The sequence below is a fragment of the Esox lucius genome, chromosome 9 (assembly GCF_011004845.1).
Source record: "Esox lucius isolate fEsoLuc1 chromosome 9, fEsoLuc1.pri, whole genome shotgun sequence".
Taxonomy (NCBI): Eukaryota; Metazoa; Chordata; class Actinopteri; order Esociformes; family Esocidae; genus Esox; species Esox lucius.
The window spans coordinates 21,111,149-21,135,023 of record NC_047577.1 but is presented as its reverse complement, the minus strand read 5'-3'; the positions used below and the strand labels follow the sequence as shown (position 1 = coordinate 21,135,023).

The 23,875-nt window shown below is 40.9% G+C and overlaps 1 protein-coding gene across 2 annotated transcripts; it reads left to right on the top strand.

Moving 5' to 3' along the window:
* Positions 1-8,876: 8,876 nt before the first annotated feature.
* On the top strand, positions 8,877-18,115 carry psen2 (presenilin 2). Of its 2 annotated transcripts, none has more exons than XM_010905856.5 (11): positions 8,877-9,012; positions 9,395-9,552; positions 10,229-10,449; positions 11,336-11,477; positions 11,665-11,732; positions 12,253-12,473; positions 13,976-14,074; positions 14,574-14,642; positions 14,867-14,989; positions 15,493-15,608; positions 15,911-18,115. In XM_010905856.5, exons 2-11 carry the CDS (start codon positions 9,430-9,432, stop codon positions 16,064-16,066), a joined length of 1,338 nt encoding a protein of 445 aa, XP_010904158.1. In that variant the 5' UTR covers positions 8,877-9,012; positions 9,395-9,429; the 3' UTR covers positions 16,067-18,115. The 2 variants fall into 2 exon arrangements, with proteins under 2 accessions (XP_010904158.1, XP_010904159.1); XM_010905857.5 differs by having other exon boundaries at positions 8,881-9,012; positions 9,413-9,552.
* Positions 18,116-23,875: the final 5,760 nt, after the last annotated feature.

The window sequence follows — 23,875 nt, the reverse complement described above, 5'->3', positions numbered from 1 at the left end:
AACATCTACTGCAGAATGCTATGACTTCAGGTCAGGCTTGGGGTTAAATGCCTCCCTGGGTTACCCCCCCCCCCCCCCCCCCCCCGTAATTCTCCACCAAACCACCAAATGATGGCAAATTCGTTGTACTGTACTGAGTACTCGTACTGTTCAATGACAGTAAAGTTTAATCCAATCTAAATGTACATTTCATTCCATCAGCTACAATGGCCTGTGTTCTCTCACTAAGGTTATTTTGAAACCAGAGGCAAGTGTCCTTGGCCAGGTCAAATGAAGACAGCTTCTTAAAGAAGATTGACTGATGTACAGCATCAAACGCCTACAACAGGTCACCAAACCCAGCAACCCAGCTTCATTTCTCATCTGAGGCTTTGACAATATAATTTGCGACCAGTGTAGTTGTTGTGTTACTACGAAGTCAAGGTTTAAATCCATTTACAATGTGATTTTCTGAAGAAATGAAACTATTTATCAATGCCTCAAAGATTTTATCTTTGGGATGACTATTTAGACTGAAAGGTGATTTTATGTAAAAATGGCCACATCAGCACCTTTTCCCAATCTACACCACAGTTCAGTAGTTTGGGGTCACATAGACATGTGCTTGTTTTCAAAATAAAAGTAGATTTGTCTGTCTGTTAAAATAACATCAAATTGAACAGTATACAGTATAGAAATTGTTAATGTTGCAAATGACTGTTGTAGCTAGAAACGGCTGATTTCTTAATGGAATATTTACTTGGCATACTGGGGCCTACAACTCCTCTTTCTATTCTGGTTAGAGCCAGTATGTGTTGTTTTGTGAAGGGAGTGGTCCTTGGTTGCCACTATTCTTGTTCATCAAATGTTGTTGAATCATCTCAACTGAGCAAGTAATTCCACAAAAACGATTTTGACATAAGTTTCTTACTTTTAATAATTTAGAAAACATTGTCATGTGATGATTTTGCCCCAATAGTGGGGTAAAACGCCCCATTTATATAGTTTGACATTTGATTATGTTGCAATAAAATAGAATAATTCTGCCCAATATTTTTTTTCTAAATGTATTCATCTGACTATAGTCAATATGTTCATATCAATATTGGACTAAACATAGCTTTTTTGAGTCAGAAAATACAGATTTCCCTTAAGTGGGGCATTTTCCCTCAAAATTAGCCTTTCTTATGATTCTAGGCAAAATGGAGGGGTAAAACTGGCTCCTCTAATAATATTGAAAGAGAATATTCTATAAACGGTTTTGAATGTTCTTTGAATTATTTGAAATGGATAACTAATGTAATGATCTAGACTTTCACATTTAAGATTATGTTTTATAGATTTGCCCAGAGTATAAATGTATTTTGATCAATGGTACATATGCTTAATTGAGTACATAAGAATATTATTAAGCATGTACCATTCATAGACATATCACACTCATGCTATATTTATAATATTCAATGCTTCTAACCATATTGCTCATCTTCACCATTCTACAATATTTAAAATTGCTGCTAGTATACATTGTTATGTATGTTATTGCTGCATTTTGACTTATTTGTATTTATCTTACTCAAATCAAATCAAATTGTATTTGATTTGATTTGAGTAACAGCCAAAAGGTGCACAAGGCGCTTTCCATTAAAAGCTTCAGTAGACAACAGAATATAAAAAATATTAAAACATATAAAAATATAAGATAAATAAAGAAAAATGTATATATATATATATATATATATATATATATATATATATACACACATATACCCGCATACACATATACACACTCATTCACACACATACACCTACATACACACACATACACATAAAATATATAAAATGAGCAGTCGAGTCAGAGATTACGTGTTAAAAGCCTGTCTGAACAGATGTGTTTTCAACTGCGATTTAAAAACACTGAACACGGTAATGTTTCGCAGGGATGGTGGTAAAGCGTTCCACAGAGTTGGGCCCTGGACAACAAATGATCGGCCTCCAAACTTTTTGTATTTGAACTTGGGAACGACCAGAGAGGTGTGTTCAGAGGAGCGGAGCGCTCTAGCAGGTTGGTAGACCGTTACTACCGCACCGGAAGCCAATGGAGCAAGCAGAGGACTGGGGTGATGTGTGAGCGTTTGGAGGTGTTTGAGAGGAGACGAGCTGCTGCATTTTGTACCAGTTGAAGCCGATTGAGGAGTGATTTATTAAATCCAGTGTAGAGGGCATTACAGTAGTCAATCCTCGAGCTGATGAAGGCATGAAAGGCTTTTTCAAGGTCAGCTTGGGACAATAATTTTTTGACCTTACTAAGAAGCCTTAGCTGGTAAAAGCTCGCCTTAACAACCGCACTATTCTGTTTATCAAATTGCATACTTTTGTCAAAAATAACACCCAGGTTACGCACAGTGGCCCTCATTTATCATTCTTGCGTAGAAACGGGCGTATATGTTGGCGTAAGATTTTGCTTACACTCCTCTCATCGCCTGATTTATGAAACTGTGCGTACCTTCAAAATCCAGGTGTACGCAACACCTTCCCTTGATAAATGCCGCGGATGAAAACGATCGTCATTAGAATAACACGCCCCTATATATTCAAGTCTCCGCTTCCCCCACGCCCTCATTTTACGCCATGGACACACGGAAGACGGCAAAAAAGAGAAACTTCTCTGACGTGGAGATTGAGACGATCACCAGGGAGGTAGAAAGAAATAAAATTGTTTCATTTGGTAGTTTAAAAAGCGGAATAAAAGATGATGATGTGATGTGGAGTACCATTCATTCACATTAATAACTGCATGACAATTTGTAATATTCGTCTTATTATTTCATGATATTTATCAATGACGTTTATTGTTATTTAGAAGAAGAATGTCGTTATTATTATTATTTCTATTATTGTCTAAAAGAAGAAGAATGTCATTTTTATTATTTTGTCAGTCTGAATTATATTTTGGTAATTCAAAGCCTTTTATTACTGAACCCAGTCCATGCGCAACTGCCGGGCCTAACCCTGAAACGTCATGTAAAGCGCACAGACTCGCATCTGAAGGAATACATATAAGTCGAATGCTTTGGTAAAGTCACACAAATGAAACCTTGAAGTCCATGTTGCACAAAAATAAACACTGAAGTTTGTAATTATGTTGTTGTTGTTTTTTACAGTAGGTCATAATATATCACATCTTTTAGTTTGTCAGTGCGTTAGGATTTTCTTTTCTGCGCTGTTAAGGTTTCATTTCTCTCCGCCATGTCCATGTGCAATATTTTGTTGTCATCCATCCACCAAAGATCACTCCAAATATAACTATTAATACTGTTTTATTTTCAGTTTACATCTCTGCACTGGCATAACATCAGTGCACGAGGGAACTGCAGCAGGGGCTGAGTATACGGCTACACATTTTTTACTTGAGACAGGTCAAAATAAAAGTCCCGTCTCTTCACACATGCGCACAATTAACTCTTGCACAATTTTGGGTCAGTATCATAATTAAACAACATAATATAACATAAATGATGAGAACATATAACTCAACATGCGCATTTCCGCACTAACTCAAAACGTGCGTACACCACCTCCTGAGCTGGCGTAGGATTTGAGAGTGCCGTACGCCAACGTCCATATTGATAAATCTCAAAGTCACCGTGGTTTTGGGTGTACGCCAGGTGTACGCTGGAAATTTGGTGTACGCACTTTTGATAAATGAGGGCCAGTGGGTGCAAACTGGGGTGTGAGAGGGCCAAAACTAGGAGAACTGCAGGGTGAATCCGGGCTAAACAGAATGTATTCAGTCTTACCTTCACTATGTAGATGTCCTATGCCATGTCACAAGAATTTCACTATTCAGAATGACGTCATGTTATTCGGTGCATTTGATGAATAAACGTTGAATCAAACTCAGTTAAAATAATATGAAAAGCTTGCCTACTGTCCAACATAATGAATTTTCTTTTTAAATGTCAATGCTTCAATGTTAATGCTATAATTAGTTCTATATATATTATTATTTCTGCTATCATGTTTTATTTTAATGTATTATCAGTTGTTATTGTATCTGGGTGATTCTCTGAGACGGGTGCCTTTTGGGTCATACTTTCTTTTTTTTATACCCCAAATTTCTGATCACTACATCTGATAGTGGACTAGTTAAACCTTCATCATCATCACTTTCTTCCGCTTATCCGGGGCCGGGTCGCGGGGGCAGCAGTCTAAGCAGGGATGCCCAGACTTCCCTCTCCCCAGACACTTCCTCCAGCTCTTCCGGGGGGACACCGAGGCGTTCCCAGGCCAGCCGGGAGACATAGTCCCTCCAGCGTGTCCTAGGTCTTCCCCGGGGTCTCCTCCCGGTGGGACGGGACCGGAACACCTTCCCAGGAAGGCGTTCCGGAGGCATCCGAAACAGATGCCCAAGCCACCTCAGCTGACCCCTCTCGATGTGGAGGAGCAGCGGCTCTACTCTGAGCTCCTCCCGGGTGACCGAGCTTCTCACCCTATCTCTAAGGGATCGCCCAGCCACCCTGCGGAGAAAGCTCATTTCGGCCGCCTGTATCCGGGATCTTGTCCTTTCGGTCATGACCCAAAGCTCATGACCATAGGTGAGAGTAGGAACGTAGATTGACTGGTAAATCGAGAGCTTCGCCTTGCGGCTCAGCTCTTTCTTCACCACGACAGACCGATACATCGACCGCATTACTGCAGAAGCTGCACCGATCCGTCTGTCAATCTTCCGTTCCATCCTTCCCTCACTCGTGAACAGGACCCCTAGATACTTAAACTCCTCCACTTGAGGCAGGCACTCTCCACCAACCTGAAGTGGGCAAGCCACCCTTTTCCGACTGAGGACCATGGCCTCGGATTTGGAGGTACTGATTTTCATCCCCACCGCTTCACACTCGGCTGCAAACCGTCCAAGTGCATGCTGAAGGTCCTGGCTTGAAGGGGCCAACACGATTAGTTATATTTTCCCACCTCAGGCATGAAATCCCTTTCATTAATAGGCATTTCTTTCTCACTAAAAGTCGCTTTGAGTTCAACCCTGTCACAGACAACTTGGATCCTGAGTGAATATGATTTGAACAAATATTGAAGTCAATTCTTGTAGATCCTTAATAATAAGATGTCCCTCGTTTAAAATCACTGACTTTAAGTATAATTTATATTTTAAAATACTCACCATTTGACTGCCAAAGCAGGTCATGAGGACTTTATCTGATATTGGCCTTCATATTTTATCAAACAACTTAAGGATTTAATTAGGCTTTCATTTTTTTTTTTATTATTCTGAAAATTTTACACAACATACATTAACCTCATATTTCTTCTTATCATCAAAATATTAATAAAAACAGATCACATCAGGGTTGAACTCAGCATGAATGGGTTGAAAATGATAACTAGGTTGAATTGACAATCCATTTTTCAACATGGTATGATTTAGTTACCTGTGAAATTAATGATATAACATGTAATACAATGTTAATAGAATTTTTTTAACAGTTGACAGTGGGCAACAATCAGATTTTTCAACAGTATGAAAAAACATGAAACAATCAAATCGTACTTACTATTAAATTAAAAACAATGAGCATGAATGAATCACAAATATCAATGGATTGTATCTGTCCATATGAATAGTTAATGTAGGGTATAATGTGTCAGAATGGTGATTTATGGCCCCATGAGGGCGGGACTTCCATATTGATGTGACAGATGGGCAGGACATCCAGTTTGTAGGGTGGGACTGGGAATCAGGCGGTTCGAGACAAGAATGTCTTGTCTGGCTCGGGTGGTCCACATCCGATGCATGCTTTGTGTAGAATAGCCCCATTTTGTGATAACTCTTGTTAGCATTTGAAAGGTATGACAGATTAAGAGGACCTAGCTGATCACCAATCCGGTCAATCCAGTGGTAGTTTCTTGCTGGGTATGCCGGTGGAATCGAGCTGTCTGGGTCAGGGGTTCTGTAGAAGGCTTCAGAGTTGTCATCCCAGGCGTCACACAGCCAGTCCTCAGCCTTGGGTTCTTCAATCACTGCTTGGTTGTAATCTTGAGACATGTTTTATAAATTCTTCTGACTGCTTGATAGTCACAGGCGGTCTGTCTGTTTTTATGCTGTGTTGATGACTGTGTTAACGTAAGGCGGGGCTTCAGGGTCTTACATCAGTCGAACAGTCCACAGTCACAATCTACCCCGCTGACATTTTCCCGGAAATAGTTCCAATCTAACAGAGTCATACTCTTTCAGCCCCTCGACAACTTTAAACAGTACATCTACTGTATTATGTGGGCCTTGTTTTGGCCCCAAATAAAACACATTTCGAAAGGTGCCCCATAATCTGGCATTGAAAACCATTTGATCAGTCACACCAGCCTTAAAACCCTTGGCCTTTGGGTAATTCATAAAATGCCACCTCCAGTAGCTCTGGGTTGAAGATGTATCCATCGATCTGACCATCATCCAATCCCCATTCCTGTGCCAACATATCCTGGTGTAGTTGATGGATTCGGGTTAAACTCTGCATCGGTTTCTTCGGGGCAGGCATGTTGATTGCATCTCTGCAGTCCATTTGTAATTTCTTACCAAGCTGTGTTTAAGATGTTAGCTTTCACCGGTGTTTCACCCAAAACATTGATCGCTTCACAACGGAAGTCCCACCCTACAAACCGGATGTCCCGCCCACCTCTGCAGTCATGCACGTCATCAAATAGATAGCATAGCACATCCTCATGATAGGCCAAAAGAACCTGTTTGGTCCGACACGGCCCATGCATTTAACTTGAACATGGGTTTCATCCATGGCAAGGATTATTCCTGGATACAAATCGTTATCATATGTGAGCACACACCACTGCCCTAGCGCCTCTGGGACTTCCCAATGGATTTGTGTCTGCCTCTGTGACACAGCAGCTGGCAACTTCTTGACAAAGCTGAAATGCTGTGTGTTCCAGCACTCACAGTGTAGCTGCTTCTGGGTCGAGCAAATACAGCTGATATCACAAGATATTATCTCGCCTGGAGCAAGAGTTACCACTTGATGTATTCTCATGGTTCCTGGGAGTGCTGGTAGGTTTGATGGAATCCTCCGAATTGCCTGCTCAACAGCTTCACCATCAACAAAAAACAACTTGATAGATGTGTTGATCTCCAAAAGGGCCTTGAAGAGCTCATGAGCATCTTGCATGTCCCGACCATGGCTTATTAGCATGTCAGCAGTCCTCTTTAAGGCGGCTCCAACACCATCAAGTCCCTGCCTTGATGCCTCTTTTCTCCAGTTCAGTGCTAAAAAGAAAAACATTGCCCTTCTGCTTATACTGGGTACAAGGACCATCACTAAAGAAATGCTTCACAGAAACCTCTGGGCAAGTTACCTGCACATGATCCAATACAGGGTTCAGATGCTCCCATATAGCTGCTGGGCTTTTGTGCTTTGATGGAGATATTGTGCAGAAGCAGGTCAGTTCTTGGCTACCACCTAGATAAACAACTCCTGTATGTAGTATTGCCTGCTGGTGACAAGATCCAAAGTTCACTGCTTGGATCTCAGAACTGTAAAAATCTGTGATTTAAGCACTCATCAGAGCCATGCTCTTCCTCAGCTCACGTTAGTAGGCATACTGCAGTCTAATATTAAAGAAATGCTTATTGAACGTGCTCAGGATTGTGTGGAGCTGCTCAGCAAGTTGCTCCTGGGTGCCAGCAATAATTTGTTTAACAGATATCTTTACTGTTGGCCCTTCCAGATCATTCACTTTTGTCTTCTCTTCTGTCCCCCACTGAGTATAGGACACATTTTCACATCATATGTACTTGAGAGGGGAACTGTTTTGTCTTTGCAGTTTTAACACTCCCCATACAGCCAGTGAGGGGCGCACAACCCAAATCAGCCAGGGAGGGGCGCACAACCCAAAATGATGTTTTTCTTTTTCCCTGCCTCAGTGTCCCTTTTCCACCTCTCACACTCACTCCTGAGACATTTTACCATGCTCTCTGGGTCTGCATTCCTTCTTGCCATGTACTCTCTTTGCCTCTCTGCTGCTGTTTTTTCCATTGTGATGTATGAAAATGTTGAACATATGATAGCATTCAGTATTATTTCAGACAGTTCAAATCAAAGTCTACAATTAATTAATCTAAGTGGCGTCAAACATTCAACCCTGTCACAACGATTCAACCCTGTTGCAATAAAAAAAAATACAGGGTTGAATGTGACAGGGTTGTAGCCATAGCTCCATATTTAGGTAGGACAGTATTTTGGACATCATAAAAATTGCTGTTAAATTTGTCCAACGTTTTTTTTACTATCAATTATTCATATAACAGAGTTGAAATGTTAAGCCTGAAAATCTCAATCTGACCATAAAAACAATAAAATATAGGTAAGAAAAGAAAGATACTGACACTTGCCTTTCTTTGCAGCATGTTCTTCAAAAGACTTGTGTGATGTCACTTTATCAAAGCTGAGGTCACATGGATCCATTATTTTTAATAATAGGCGGAAAGGCGTGACGGGTTGAAAGGAACAGGGGGACGTGTCTCAATTTTGCTATTTCATAGGTAATTCATGTAGTTAAAGTAGAAAAACATATGATTATATTAGCAGCAAAATGTTGGTATTAATAGCATTTTTTATTTGTTTAATATTCAATGAAAATGTAATGATAGTATCGGAGGACACGCAAATGTGTATGTTTCTACTACTTAGAAAATATTTTATTAAATTTTGCACTATAATGCAAAGACACCTGGTTTTAATAATTGAAGACTTTAAAATGCATTTTGTGGTTTCCTTTAATGAAAATCTTAGAACAGACTGGGGGACTTAAAGGTTAACGTCAGATAACCGACGTTTAAAAAAATAGGGAAACCCTTGTGGTGAGCACGGGTCACGTGGTGCACCCTGAATCAGCTGATGACTTCCTTGTTATCATCGTCGTCGTCGGAAGGGAGCAGATGCTTTTGCAGACGCTCTTGTTTCCGAGAATCGACACGTTTTTCGTGGTCTTGTTGATGTCAAATTAAGGATCGAAAAGGTAATTTGAAACTTTCCAACACTCACTTTGATATAGTACCTAAAGCTTATTCTCCTGCTGCTATAAGCCTGTTAGTACCTAGCAAGCTAGCCAAACAGCAAGCTAACAGCACATCTCACTTGTCAATAAGAAAATGTCATTTATCGTTCTATTCAAACCAAAGTACCGAATTTAGGCGTTACTTAAGTCAACCAATTTCGATAAGTCGTCTTTTAGCTGAAGTAGCCCCAAATTATCTATGCAATTTAAGTGTACGTTTTTAGATCGCTGTATTCAACAGTAGCATGACATCCTGCAGGGCTTGATGGGGCGTGAGTAAAGTTGTAGTTTCTGCCTAACGTCGCAACATTTCTTTTTTCGACTGATCTATCACATTTTGCAGCTGTGTCCCTTTCTACAGTTGCAAACATTCCATTCATGAATACCTCAGACAGTGAAGAGGACTCCTACAATGAGAGGACAGCTCTGGTTGCATCCGAGATACCGTTTGTGCCATCCTACCAAGACCAAGCCCAGCCTACAGATATGGAGCCCAAAAGGGTAGGTATCCCCTGCGCTGTTAAGCAATCAATCTATCTATCAAATGTATTTATAAAGCCCTTTTTACAACAGCAGTTGTCACAAAGTGCTTTTACAAAAACACCCGGCCTTAAACCCCAAGGAGATCAATCTGAGTTGCTATTTGTGATTGCATGCATCTGTACCTCCTCAACCATGTTTAGAGGGTCTCTCCCCTTGAACATCTAATGTTTTAAGAGAAAAGGAGGGGTTGAGGTGAATTGATGAACAATCTTTGAAACATTTCATTGATTTGCAACGCAAGTGCTTGTGATGACGAGATACAGCCAACTGCTTGATTCTTTTCAAATTCCCCAGCTACAACTATCTTCAGTTGACTTATCTGTAATACTGTAATTACTTTTACAATCTACCCTTACAGAAATCATATGAAGTTAGTGAAAGCCTTAAATGAGTGGGTAAAATATTGAATGTCTGTCATAACCTCCCCTCCCCCATTACAGACGGGCAAATATGACTCCTCCCATGGACATTTTCACAGCGATATTGCTATTGCACATGCTCATATTGACTTTGATATTATTGTGTAGATACATTTCCTGACTACCTTCCCACTGAGGTAAAACTGTACCTAACCAGCTAAAGCCTGTCCCGAGGGACCATTTTACACTTTTCATTCCACTCCATTACTTCGCAGCGACACCCGGTTGCCCCAGAGCAGCCAGTGGAGCCACCCATCCTGGATAGGAGTGCCGTGGAGCGGGAGCCAGTAATCCAGGATGATGAAGAGGAACTCACGCTGAAGTACGGCGCCAAGCACGTCATCATGCTGTTCGTCCCGGTGACCCTTTGCATGGTGGTGGTCGTGGCCACCATTAAGTCAGTCAGCTTCTACACCGAGAAGAACGGACAACAGCTGTAAGTGGTTTATCCTCCCCCGTTACTTCTGTTCGGTAGCCCATGTTGGGTCCGGTTCGGTCTGCATTGGGTGGGAGAAAAGGGACAGAAACGGGGAAAGACTACTTGAATTTGTTTGATAACGGGGGGGATGTTTATCGTTTGCTGGTGTAATGTGAGCTGTTGCTCCTAGGCCTGACATTGTGATCTGGTGTCTCTTAAGACTCCTTCAATGGCTTCCCTTGATCTGACACTGACTAACATATTTGAAACGTAGTAAACACACGTCTTTAAGAGTTACCCAAGTCATTTTCCAATGCTTTGGGACAAGCTAAGCTGGAAATAAGGCTAAATTAGGGGTGACCAACTGTCCCCATGGTGCACATTGGGTGTGCAGGTTTTTCCCCCCTGTCCTGTCCATTCCACTACTTCATGACACTGTGTAGAATGATCGTACCAAACTACTGGATTTCTCCATCCTACTATAACAGGCCTTATTCAGATTATTGATTTAGTAGAATAAGGTCTGCTCCAGCAGGATGGGGCCAAATCCTGCAGGATGGTAGCGAGCAGGTAAATTCAATCAATAAATCAATCACATGTATTTTATAAAGCCCCTTTTACATTAGCAGTTGTCACAAAGTGCTTTTACAGATTCCCTGCCTGAAATTGAGGTGGTTTGTTTCCCCACATCAATTGTAATTGACTCTGTTGTAATCAATTGTAATATGGAACTGTAGGGTGAAGTTGCCCCTAGACCCTGATTTAGGGTCAGTCATGCATTTCCCCCGCTCACTTATGAGGTGAGGATCGCCGGAAGGTGGAAACTGATCCAAGATCTGTACCCAGATGTAATGTCAGCTCTCGGTTGATTTCCTGATGGTTGATTTTCCTCTGGCCCTGTCAGGATCTACACGCCGTTCACCGAGGACACGGACACGGTGGGCGAACGGCTGCTCAACTCGGTGCTCAACACCATCATCATGATCAGTGTTATTGTGTTCATGACCATCTTCCTGGTCGTGCTCTACAAGTACCGCTGCTACAAGGTGAGCCTGCCCAAAGGACCATTCAATGGCACGAAACGTCCTGAACGTTTCAGCCAGAAGTGGAACTGGAATTCCGGCAGGCAGGCATCAGTTCTGTGCCATCCATTTCCAGCTGAATGTTTTATGTTTCCTCCTCCTGAACAGGCCCCTGGGATTCTGACGCTGTATGTTGTGGTTTTTCTTTTAGTTCATCCATGGGTGGCTCATCCTGTCTTCGCTGATGCTGCTTTTTTGGTTCAGCTTCATGTACCTGGGGTGAGTGGCCACTTCCTGGGGTTATCGCCCAGTCATAAAGTATGGCATTGTTCCAGGGTTTGTATTTCAGAAATGGGAAGCGCCTTTCAGCTTTACTTCAATGTCTGTGTCACATACAGAAAAGGGGAACAGATACTGCAGCCTAAATGGCAGAACTTGTTAGTGTGTTGTCTGCCTCCTTTACTGTCTGTGACCATTGGAAATATCCCAGAAATATTTTGCCATTGAGCAGCAATTTTACACTGCTACAGTGTTGAGTCACTTTTCAAAAGAAATTTTCAAATCAGAGTGCTTGCCTCAAACTGTGGGTGGGAACACATCAGCAGTTTAACGTGACTTCCTTATCCTTAAATAAGTACACATTTTTGCAAATACTCGCTGACATCACTATGGATTTCAGAATAAAACATGAGGAAAGGTTAACATCGGCTGTCATTAAGATGAAAACATGGAAAAATGCTTGGGTTTTAAAGGCACCCCGAATCCGCTTGGATTTAACATCTCTTGTCCCGATCTCCAGGGAGGTGTTTAAAACCTACAATGTGGCCATGGACTATCCCACAGTGGCCATGATCATCTGGAACTTCGGGGCGGTGGGCATGATCTGCATCCACTGGAAGGGACCCCTTCAGCTTCAGCAGGCTTACCTCATCGTCATCTCCGCCCTCATGGCCCTGGTGTTCATCAAGTACCTGCCTGAGTGGTCCGCCTGGGTCATCCTGGGAGCCATCTCCATCTACGGTGAGCGGGCGGTTGCAGGATACCGTAGCGTGCTTGGGTTTTGACTGTTTGACGTCGTCCGGAATCAGACACTTCGCTTTCTAGCTCCACTCTGGGCGCCATGTAGATTTGAAATGATTTGGTAGGAGGCCGTTTGTCTGTTGATCGGGGATTCCTCTGCGTCTGTTTTATCGTGGCCTTTAACCTCAAAGGCCTTTTAAAAAAAAAATTTACAAAAAAATTATCAAAACCTTTTTGATTGACAAATTACACATATTTTACACAAAAGCATTCTAAGGGTATTTAGCGTGTTGTGCTATTTTCTGCCTGCAACTGGAGAACCACAGATCGAAAGTGTCACAGTAGTCGGAACCACCTATAAGCTCTATGCAGACAAGCTACACGCGAAACAACTGTCGTTCTTCCCGCGAGGGAAACATTATTTCAGTGTATGCCTCTTAATCAGCATATAGATAATGCCAGACACCAGAGGAACACGTGTTAAAGGTACCAATTGTTTGTTTGCGTGACTGTTATTTGGCTAACTACTCAGTTTTAACAAACATTATGTTCATCTCATTTAGATGTAGCTATCAATATTGCTGCCACAATTGTATCCCCAGTCATATTGAGAAACACTGATGTTAGGAGAAGCAGGTTTTGCTAACTAGGGAATAGGAGAGTTGAGAGGATGAAAGGAAAGGAGTGATTGAGAAGAGAGGAGGGCACCTGGGTGCCCCCCATCAACAATCTTTTTCCAAAATCCTAGAAGAATAAAGTGCTTGGACATAGTTTGCATTCAGGGGGCTAATCAACCCCCCCACCCCAGCTCAACAACATTACCCCCCACAGCAAGAAACTCTTCTGGTGATCATCTCGTTACAAATGCCCTTGATGCCATATACATCTCAGAGACCACTGCACCTTTTTCTTTCCTTTCCAAAAAAGTTGAAGAGGAAGGTTTTGAATGAGGAACAGAAGCGTTCAATTTGCAGTGGTCTCATTTTTAACCCTTCTGTTCCTCATTCAAGACCTTCCTTTTCAACTTTTTTGGAAAGGGAAAAAAAATGTGTTGTGGTTTCTTATTTTTTTCCGTAGCTGTATATCTACGTAAATAGCCTAGAATGGTGAATGCAACCGGTTGTTTCTGAACAGGACTTTTAAATGAGTGCAGACAAAGTTTTTTTTTTAAATTTAATAATTATACTTTTTTAAATCTGGGCTGGGATTAGCTGCCTTATTGACCTTTTACTATGAGTTGTGCAACTACCTATCAGAATGTGAGCTCGGGAGACTATAAGATGATGAGTCCTCCATGTCACATCCTGCCAAGCCATTGTGTTTTCAATGACGCTGCTTGCTCACACGCTTGGAGCGGAGCACAATCTCCAGCTCGGCTACTTTGCCCTGCCCTTTGGCGATACTCCTGGGTACTGCTACTAGCACCGAGGCCAAGACGTGCTAGTAGTGGGATTTCATCATGCAGAAATGTTTTTCTGAATTCCTATGGTTGTCCTTTGCAGATTTGGTTGCAGTCTTGTCCCCCAAAGGTCCTCTGAGGATGCTTGTTGAGACTGCACAGGAACGTAATGAACCCATCTTCCCTGCACTCATATATTCATGTAGGTAAAGGGTTTCGTTCATTATTACACACCCCATCAATTCATTTACACAATGTATTTCTTCTTGGTTAAGGATGTATTTACTGGAAACATTGGAAGCAAGATGGAGCATTAAACAGAGAGGGACTTGATGGGGGTTTTGTCCAACATTATATGCATCATATATGTTCACTGTAGGTCATGACTGTTGAGCTGTTGGGAATAAGGTTTTGATTAAAATGTCACTTGTTTTACAAACCTTGATGCCATTTTCGTTTGTCCGAGTCAACTGGTGGGGTCTACGTTATATGGTTATTCTGGGCAAGTATGTCTGTGTTAGGGGGAACTGATTCTACTGCCTCTATGGAAGCTGAACATTCTGTTGCAACTTATCTCATTGGCTCCCCAAAATGAATCAGATTTCACTGATATTTTAAATCTTTCCTTTAAGCATTTTGTATTGTGTCTTGCAAAACTGAAACTGTTCCCTAATAAAATGTAGTTGAAATGTTACTTTTAGCCGCCATGATTTGGATGGTTGGGATGGCCAACCCGGCAAGAAATGCAGACCGCGCTAGTCAAGATACAGGTATGTGTTGTTGTATTCACTTCTAACCCTTTGGCTTTAACAGTAATGTTTTTTCCTAATCACAAACATAGTTAATACTTTTTTTTGGTGTGTTTCAAACAGTTTCACTGTCTAAAGATTTGGAATGAGTTTGTGTGTAGAAGTGAATGTTGAACAAAATTCAGGGAAGTACCCATTTTAAAAGACTGCGTGAACAACAACCATTTCTATTTTCGGTTTCTCAGACGAGGAGGGATATCAAGGGGAGAGCGACGCTCTAGCGAGAGACCGGGCTGAGCCAGAGACCCAAGTGTCACCTGGGATGAACAGGTCCTACTCCACTGAGGAAGAGCTAGACGAGGAAGACCGTGAGTTATTTCTGAATGCTAATCAACTACTCACCCCTATGGGCCTGTTTACATTACGAGAGAGAATAAAATGCTAGATAGATATATTTGGGTTTAAATAATAATATCCTTACCATTTACACAAAATTTACACTGGCATGTTTGAAATGCACCACCCGGAATTGTCTGATACTTGCTGGAAGATCGAGTGATATGTGCACACTGCACAGAAACTTGATGCAGTTCCGCCACAATTGTCTTCACGCTTGCAAATCTCCGGTGGGGCTCTACCGAAAAGGTGTCTCAAGCGATATTTGCGTGTTTAGAATATGATCTAGCTTCTCAAGTCTTTTCCAATACGTTTCAGAGAATGTGGCGTAACGCAAACAAGCCTTAATGCTTAGTCACACCTGTATGACCTAAAACAGATTGAATGAGACTTTGTCCAAAGCGGACCATTAGTTTTCTCTGAAGGTCTTTTTCCGATATATGTTTGTAAATGTAAAATGTAAAAATGTCTTCAGGAGGAGTGAAGCTGGGCCTGGGGGACTTCATCTTCTACAGTGTGCTGGTGGGGAAGGCTGCCGCCACAGGGGGGGACTGGAACACCACACTGGCCTGCTTTGTGGCCATTCTCATAGTGAGTGTTTCACATACGTTTACTGTGAACCACTGACCCCCTGAAACAATGAACCTGGACATTGATGCTATCAAAATTACAATAGTCGACATGTTGTTGACGTTCATTTCTATTAATGGATGTTTTAGCCACTTTATTTGCTTTTCTGGCCATGTGTTAGTAATAAGTGGTTACAGCTGGGTCCATATTAGAAAGGCAGGGTCGTTTCAGTGGAGCTTTTGTAATAGGTGTTGATGGCTAGCATATTTGGTGGGCTGGCTAACCTCAAAGGCCATTGAATTTATTTTTACTGTCTTTAACAGGGCCTCTGCCTGACTCTGTTGCTGCTGGCTATATTCAAGAAGGCCCTCCCAGCTCTCCCAATCTCCATCACATTCGGCCTGGTCTTCTACTTCTCTACAGACAACCTTGTTCGACCCTTTATGGACAATCTAGCTGCCCACCAGTTTTACATCTGACCGCCCCTCTGGGTTGTGGTCAAAGGTCAATGGAACACAACTGCATTCTTCTGTTAGTGTTTTCCACCAGTGGTAGTCTGAGGAAGGATTTGAGGGAGGGAGGGGGTGACAAACCGCTTTTTAATCAGACCATAGTGTATATTTTGCTAACGGGTATGTGGTCACCACAAACAAAGGTTAAATGCTTCAGGGATTGTTTCATGTGGCCTCCAGCGTGGCAGATAATACATCTAAAAAGACGGGTGTATTTGTCAGTGTATGCTATTATTTGACAAACATGGCGTGGCATCAAGTCCGTTCCATTAGATAGGTACATTCCTATAAGACACAGGTCAGAAACAGAATATTGTAAATTCTCAAGATAAATTCCAGTTGCAAAATTGATCTGTTCATTTAAATTAGGTGTAGGTCTTCCAATCAACCTTGATCCACTGAAGTCCCCGTCAAATCTATGCTTATGGCGACTGGTTTTTGTTGGCAATGGGGAATTTTTATCTACTTCCCCAGAGTCAGATTAACACGTGGATGGTATTTTTATGACTGTGGATTAGTTGTTTTGTGAGCCAATGAAAACTAGCATTAGTACAATGACTAGAGGTCTACTAGAACAGGTGGCAAACTAGCTTTCTCAAAGACGTTCAGTCATAGGATGCTACTTAGTAACTGCAGAAACTTTAGACATCACATTTTACCGAGACATGAAAATGGTATCCACAAGTTTCTCAATCCCTGGATTAATCTCATTTCCTAATTTCTAAATTGTCATTTGAATGCCCTGTGAAGGAAGAAACACAGATTTCAATTATAGTTTATTAAATATTTTTGTGCTTCACTATTGAGTAGTTTGTACTTGATTAAATTAAACAAGGTAGAAAATTGAAGAAAGAAATATGTAAAAAAGGTTAGGACTTTAATACGTGTGTTGCGTGAGATTCTTTCTGATAGTTATCCAAATGGAAGTCAAATCCTAACCCCTCCTTTTGCTATTTGCTGCTTAGTTGCCATATATGATAAAGGAATGGCCCTCAACTATGATTTTTGGGTCAGTTTTACAGTTCCCTGCTGATGGCAAAAGTCAGTATTAGGGAGGGGAAACTAATTCTAGATATGTACCTATCCAGAATTAAGTAGCTCGAGAGAAAATTCTATTAACATGAAGAATGCCCTTCCTAACTAGCCTGGAATCCAAACTGATTTGATCTGCTTAGGTTTATATTCCAGTCTTTGTTTTAACATCTCAGTATTACTAGCCAAGTCTCCATAAACCTGACCAACATTTTTATTGACATTTAGAAACAATTACCAAAAATGCAACAATTACCAGCCATGGTTAATTTCCAATTTGTGATATTACACCAACAAATGAAATTAGGGTGATCCAGCTGTTTGAACACTCCTCCATCATTCACCACTTTCCTGTCAAATAAATCATAAAATGCTAGAAAGAAATATACCTTTTAAGAAAATCATAAAATGCCTCTCAATGCTTATTATTAGAGGCCACAGACAGTATGCCACACCGTTCCAAAAGCCTGCAAAGGCCAGGGTGGACAGAAAGCAAGAATTCACTAACATTGCTCATTCTAATATTTCTCATGCACTTAGTCTACTTATTGTTTGTGGTTAAACATTCAGGCCTAAAGGTCTGAAACAACTTGGTGAAACTTCAAATTGCAATGAAAAGAAAAAAATGTAGTTCATTTTGCTGGCTGTAGGTGTGGTGGTTTGTAGGTACCAACTGGTTAAAGATTTTATTCAAACCTTTTGAAAATATCTCCCAACATCCGCTGTTTCCATTACAAGTGTTGCAATATTATTATTTTTGCTGCTTGGCGTTTGTTGAATAAACCTGGGTCCACAGAAACCTGCCTAGTGAACTAAAACTTGGTGGTTGCTTGAACAAATAATAGTGGTCTGCTGTTTGAATAGATAGCTTTTACATGCTAAGAGTGCGTAGTCTTTATATCAAAGAAGATATATATTTATAGAATGTAATAAGTGTAACATTTTAATTTTATACACAGTAATACACTGAAGTTGTTCTTGATGGCTTGTTGTTGTTGTGTACAGTTTTCTTTGTCATAACTGGGTACTCTACACCTAAAATACTGTCAGGAGCATAAATCACCAAGGCAATATTAAAAGGGTGTTTCTTAAATTATATTTGAGATATTTGACATGAACTTCCATTTTAAACAATGGTTCATCACAGTCTCTAGTTCAATATATTTTAGAATAAAAAAAAAAAACAATGGAATATTGAATGTATGCATCTTTTGGTAATATGAAAATACAGATTTTCAACATTGCATCACATTGTAGGTGTTAACGTAAATGGGCATAATTAAAATTTTAATTGAACTAACTTGAATTTACTGTGTAGACTATCACAGCAAAATGTAGTGGCAAACGAAACCCTGTTTCTAAAAAAGTTGGGATGCTGCATAAAATATAAATACAAAATACAATGATGTGCAAATAATTTAAACCCTATATTCAATAGAAAATAGTACAAAGACAACAGATCAAATGTTGAAACTGAGACATTTTATTGTTTCTTGAGAAATATGCCCACTTGGAATTTGATGCCAGCAACATGTTTTAAAAAGGTTGGGACAGGAGCAACAAAAGATTGGAAAAGCTGTGTAATGCTAAAAAAACTAAACATGGTGGAATAACACACAACTAATAAGGTCAATTGGCAACAGGTCAGAAACATGATTAGGTATTAAAAGACCATTCCAGAGAGAAGGGGTCTGTCAGAAGTGAGGATGGGGAGAGGTTCACCACTCTGTGAAAGAGTGCAACAATTTAAGAATAACGTTTCTCAATATAAAAAGAGTTTGGGGATCTCATCATGTACAGTACATAATATCATTAAAAGATTTAGAGAATCCGTAGAAATCTCTGTATGCAGGGGACAAGGCTGAAAACCAATATTGGATGGCCGTGATCTTCAGGCCCTCAGGCAGCACTGCATTGAAAACAGACATTATTCTGTGGTGGAAATCACTGCATAGTCTCAGGAACACTTTCAAAAACCATTGTCTGTGAACACCGTACATCGTTGCATCCACAAATGCAAGTTACAACTTTACCATGCAAAGAAGAAACCATATACAGTGGGGATCCACTGCCGATTTTGCAGGTTTTCCTACTTACAAAGCATGTAGAGGTCTGTTATTTTTATCATAGGTACACTTCAACTGTGAGAGACGGAATCTAAAACATCCAGAAAATCACATTGTATGATTTTTTTAATAATTAATTAGCATTTTATTGCATGACATAAGTATTTGATCACATACCAACCAGTAAGAATCCCATCTCTCACAGACCTGTTAGTTTTTCTTTAAGAAGCTCTCCTGTTCTCCACTCATTACCTGTATTAACTGCGCCTGTTTGAACTTGTTACCTGTATAAAAAACACCTGTCCACACACTCAATCAAACAGACTCCAACCTCTCCACAATGGCCAAGACCAGAGAGCTGTGTAAGGACATCAGGGATAAAATTGACCTGCACAAGGCTGGGATGGGCTACAGGACAATAGGCAAGCAGCTTGGTGAAAAGGCAACAACTGTTAGCGCAATTATTAGAAAATGGAAGAAGTTCAAGATGATGGTCAATCTCCCTCGGTCTGGGGCTCCATGCAAGATCTCACCTCGTGGGGCATCAATGATCATGAGGAAGGTGAGGGATCAGCCCAGAACAACACAGCAGGACCTGGTCAATGACCTGAAGAGAGCTGGGACCACAGTCTCAAAGAAAACCATTAGTAGCACACTACGCCGTCATGGATTAAAATCCTGCAGCGCAAGGTCCCCCTGCTCAAGCCAGTGCATGTCCAGGCCAGTCTGAAGTTTGCCAATGATCATCTGGATGATCCAGAGGAGGAATGGGAGAAGGTCATGTGGTCTGATGAGACAAAAATTTAGCTTTTGAGCATGACGAGTGTTTGAGCTTCCAAACACTCGTCATGTTTGGTAGAATAAGAAAGATGAGTACAACCCCAAGAACACCATCCCAACCGTGAAGCATGGAGGTGGAAACAGCATTCTTGCTTTTCTGCAAAGGGGACAGGACGACTGCACCGTATTGAGGGGAGGATGGATGGGGCCATGTATCGCGAGATCTTGGCAAACAACCTCCTTCCCTCAGTAAGAGCATTGAAGATGGGTCGTGGCTGGGTCTTCCAGCATGACAACGACCCGAAACACACAGCCAGGAAAACTAAGGATTGGCTCCGTAAGAAGCATCTCAAGGTCCTGGAGTGGCCTAGCCAGTCTCCAGACTTGAACCCAATAGAAAATCTTTGGAGGGAGCTGAAAGTCCCGAAACCTGAAGGATCTGGAGGAGGCCTGTATGGAGGAGTAGGCCAAAATCCCCGCTGCAGTGTGTGCAAACCTGGTCAAGAACTACAGGAAACGTATGATCTCTGTAATTGCAAACAAAGGTTTCTGTACCAAATATTAAGTTCTGCTTTTCTGATGTATCAAATAAGTCATGCAATAAAATGCAAATTAATTACTTAAAAATCATACAATGTGATTTTCTGGATTTTTTTTTAGATTCCTTCACTCACAGTTGAAGTGTACCTATGATAAAAATTACAGACTTCTACATGCTTTGTAAGTGGGAAAACCTGCAAAATCGGCAGTGTATCAAATACTTGTTCTCCCCACTGTATAAACAAGATCCAGAAACGCTGTTAAAAACAGGAAATATGTAATTAATTTGTATCTGCAGCACAATGAATTACGGGGTTTTGTCACTTCCAGCCCGAAGAAACCAATTGGTCAAATAAAAATTCAATATGGCTCAAAATTTGGCATGGGTATGAATAGTTTTTTTTCAAATGTTCCATTTGTAAAGAAAACGGTGAGCAGGGAAAACATGTATTTTATTTCTTATGGGATTCACATTCAACTGTAGGTCATAACAGAATGGCACAATCATAAAGAAATCTTTAAAAAATCATAAAACCTGGCAACAGAGAAGAATATTTACTGACCCCTTTTCGAAAGTCTGCATACCCTTAGTTCATAATACTGTGTATTGCCCCCTTTAGCATCAATGACAGCATGCAGTCTTTTATAATAGTTGTCTATGAGGCCCTGAATTCCTGCAGGTGTTATAGCTGCCCATTCGTCTTGGCAAAATGTCATACAAAGTCTTTGGTCATCTTGCATTAACCACATATTTGAGATCTCCCCAAAGTGGCTCGATGATATTAAGGTCAGGAGACTGTGATTGCCACTCCAGAACTTTCACCTTTTTCTGCTGTAACCACAGGAGGGTCAACTTGGCCTTGTGCTTAGGGTCATTGCTCATACTGGAAAGTCCAAGAGCGTCCCATGCACAACTTTCGTGCAGAAGAATAACCTGATAACACGCTGCAAGATTCTCTGTGTCTTCAGAGCTCACACACCCCCAAAACATTAGTGATCAACCACCATGCCTCACAGTAGGGATGGTATTCTGTTCACTATAGGCCTTGTTGACCCCTCTCTTATGGTTGTGACCATAAAGCTCAATTTTGGTCTCGTCACTCCAAATTACAGTGTGCCAGAGGCTGTGAGGTGTGTCAAGGTGTTGCAGGGCATATTGTAACCAGGCTTTTTTGTGGCATTGGCACAGTAAAGGCTTCTTTCTTTCTCGACCATGCGGCTAATTTTTGTTCAAGTATCATCATATTTTGCTCCTTGAAACAACCACACCATCTTTTTCAAGAGCAGCCTGTATTTCTCCTGAGGTTACCTCTAGGTTTTTCCTTTGTATCCCGAACAATTCTTCTGGCAGTTTTGGCTGAAATCTTTCTTGGTCTACCTGACCTTGGCTTGGTATCAAGAGATCCCTGAATTTTCCAGGTCTTAATACGTGATTGAACAGATGACTAGCATTTGCAAGGCTTTGGATATCTTTTTATATCCTTTTCCATCTTTAAAAAGTTCCATTACCTTGTTACGCAGGTCTTTTGACAGTTCTTTTCTGCTCCCTATGGCTCAGTATCTAGCCTGCTCAGTATCCACACGAGAGCTAACATACTCATTGACTAATTGCAATTTAAAAAGCCACGTGTGGGAAATTCACCTTTTCACCTGTGTGTGTCACCTTGTGTGTCTGTAACAAGGCCAAACATTCAAGGGTATGTAAACTTTTTATCAGGGCCATTTGGGTGATTTCTGTTTTTATTATGATTTAAAAAGGAGCCTAACAACCATGTGAGAATAAATTGCTTCATATCCTTACTCAAAATAATATTTTGTTTGCATAATCAGTCATTTTCAAAATCAATGCCAAAATGTCACAATTTCTGCCAAGGTATGCAAACATGAGCACAACTGTATGTAACCCCCTATTTTTCAAGGGTCCAAAATGAATTGGACAATTGACTCAAAAGCTGTTTTATGGACAGGTGTGGGCTATTCCTTTGTTATTTCTTCATCAGTTAAGCAGGTAAAAGGTCTGGAGTTGATTCCTGGTGTGGCATCCGCATTTAGAAGCTGTTGCTGTGAACCCACAACATTCGGTCAAAGGAGCTCTCAAATGCAAGTGAAACTGGCCATCCATAGGCTGCAAAAAATATATCCATCAGGGAGATATCAGGAACATTAAGAGCGGCCAAATCAACAGTTTGGTACATTCTGAGAAAAAAATAACACACTGGTGAGCTCTGCAACACAAAAAGGCCTGGACGTCCACAGAAGACAACAGTGGTGGATGATCGTAGGATCCTTTCCATGGTAAAGAAAAACCCCTTCACAACATCCAACTAAGTGAAGAACTCTCCAGGAGGTAGGCATTTCATTATCCAAGTCTATTATAAAGAGATGACTTAATAAAAGCACATACAGAGGGTTACACTCAAGGTGCAAACCATTCATCAACCTAAAGAATTGAAAGGCCAGATAAGACTTTGCCAAAAAACTACTTAAAAAGCCAGCCCAGTTCTGGAACAGCATTCTTTGGACAGACGAAACTAAGATCAACCTGTACCAGAATGATGGGAAGAAAAACATATGCCGAAGGCTTGGAACGGCTCATGATGATTCAAAGCATCATTTGTAAAACACGGTGGATGCAGAGTGATGGAATGGACATGCATGGCTTCCAATGGAACTGGGTCACTAGTGTTTATTGATGATGTGACAGAAGACAGGTGCAGACAGATTAATTCTGAAGTGTATAGGGATATATTGTCTGCTCGGATTCAGCCAAATTCAGTGAAGTTGATTGGACGGTGCTTCACGTTACAGAAGGACAAAAGCCCATAACATACTGCAAAAGCAACCCAGGAGTTTTTTAAGGCAAAGAAGTGGAATATTTTGCAATGGCTGAGTCAATCACCTGATCTATAACCGATAGAGCATGCATTTCACTTGCTAAAGACAAAAATTAAGGCAGAAAGACCAACGAACAAACAACTGAACACATCTGCAGTAAAGGCCTGGCAAAGCATCACAAAGGAGGAAACCCAGCATTTGGTGATGTCCATGCATTCCAGACTTCAAGTAGTCATTGCCTGCAAAGGATTCTCAACAAAGTATTAAAATTTGTCCAATTACATTTGAGCCTCTGAAATAAGGGGACTGTGTATGAAAATGGTTGCAATTCCTAAATGTTTCATACAATACTTTTGTTCAACTCCTTGAATTTAAGTCTGAACTTCAACTGCATCTTGGTTGTTTCATTTCAAATCCATTGTGGTGGTATACAGAGACAAAATTATGAAAATTTAGTCGGTGTCCAAATATTTACAGACCTAACTGTATAGAGGTTTTGAAGCAACATATGCTGCATCCAGGC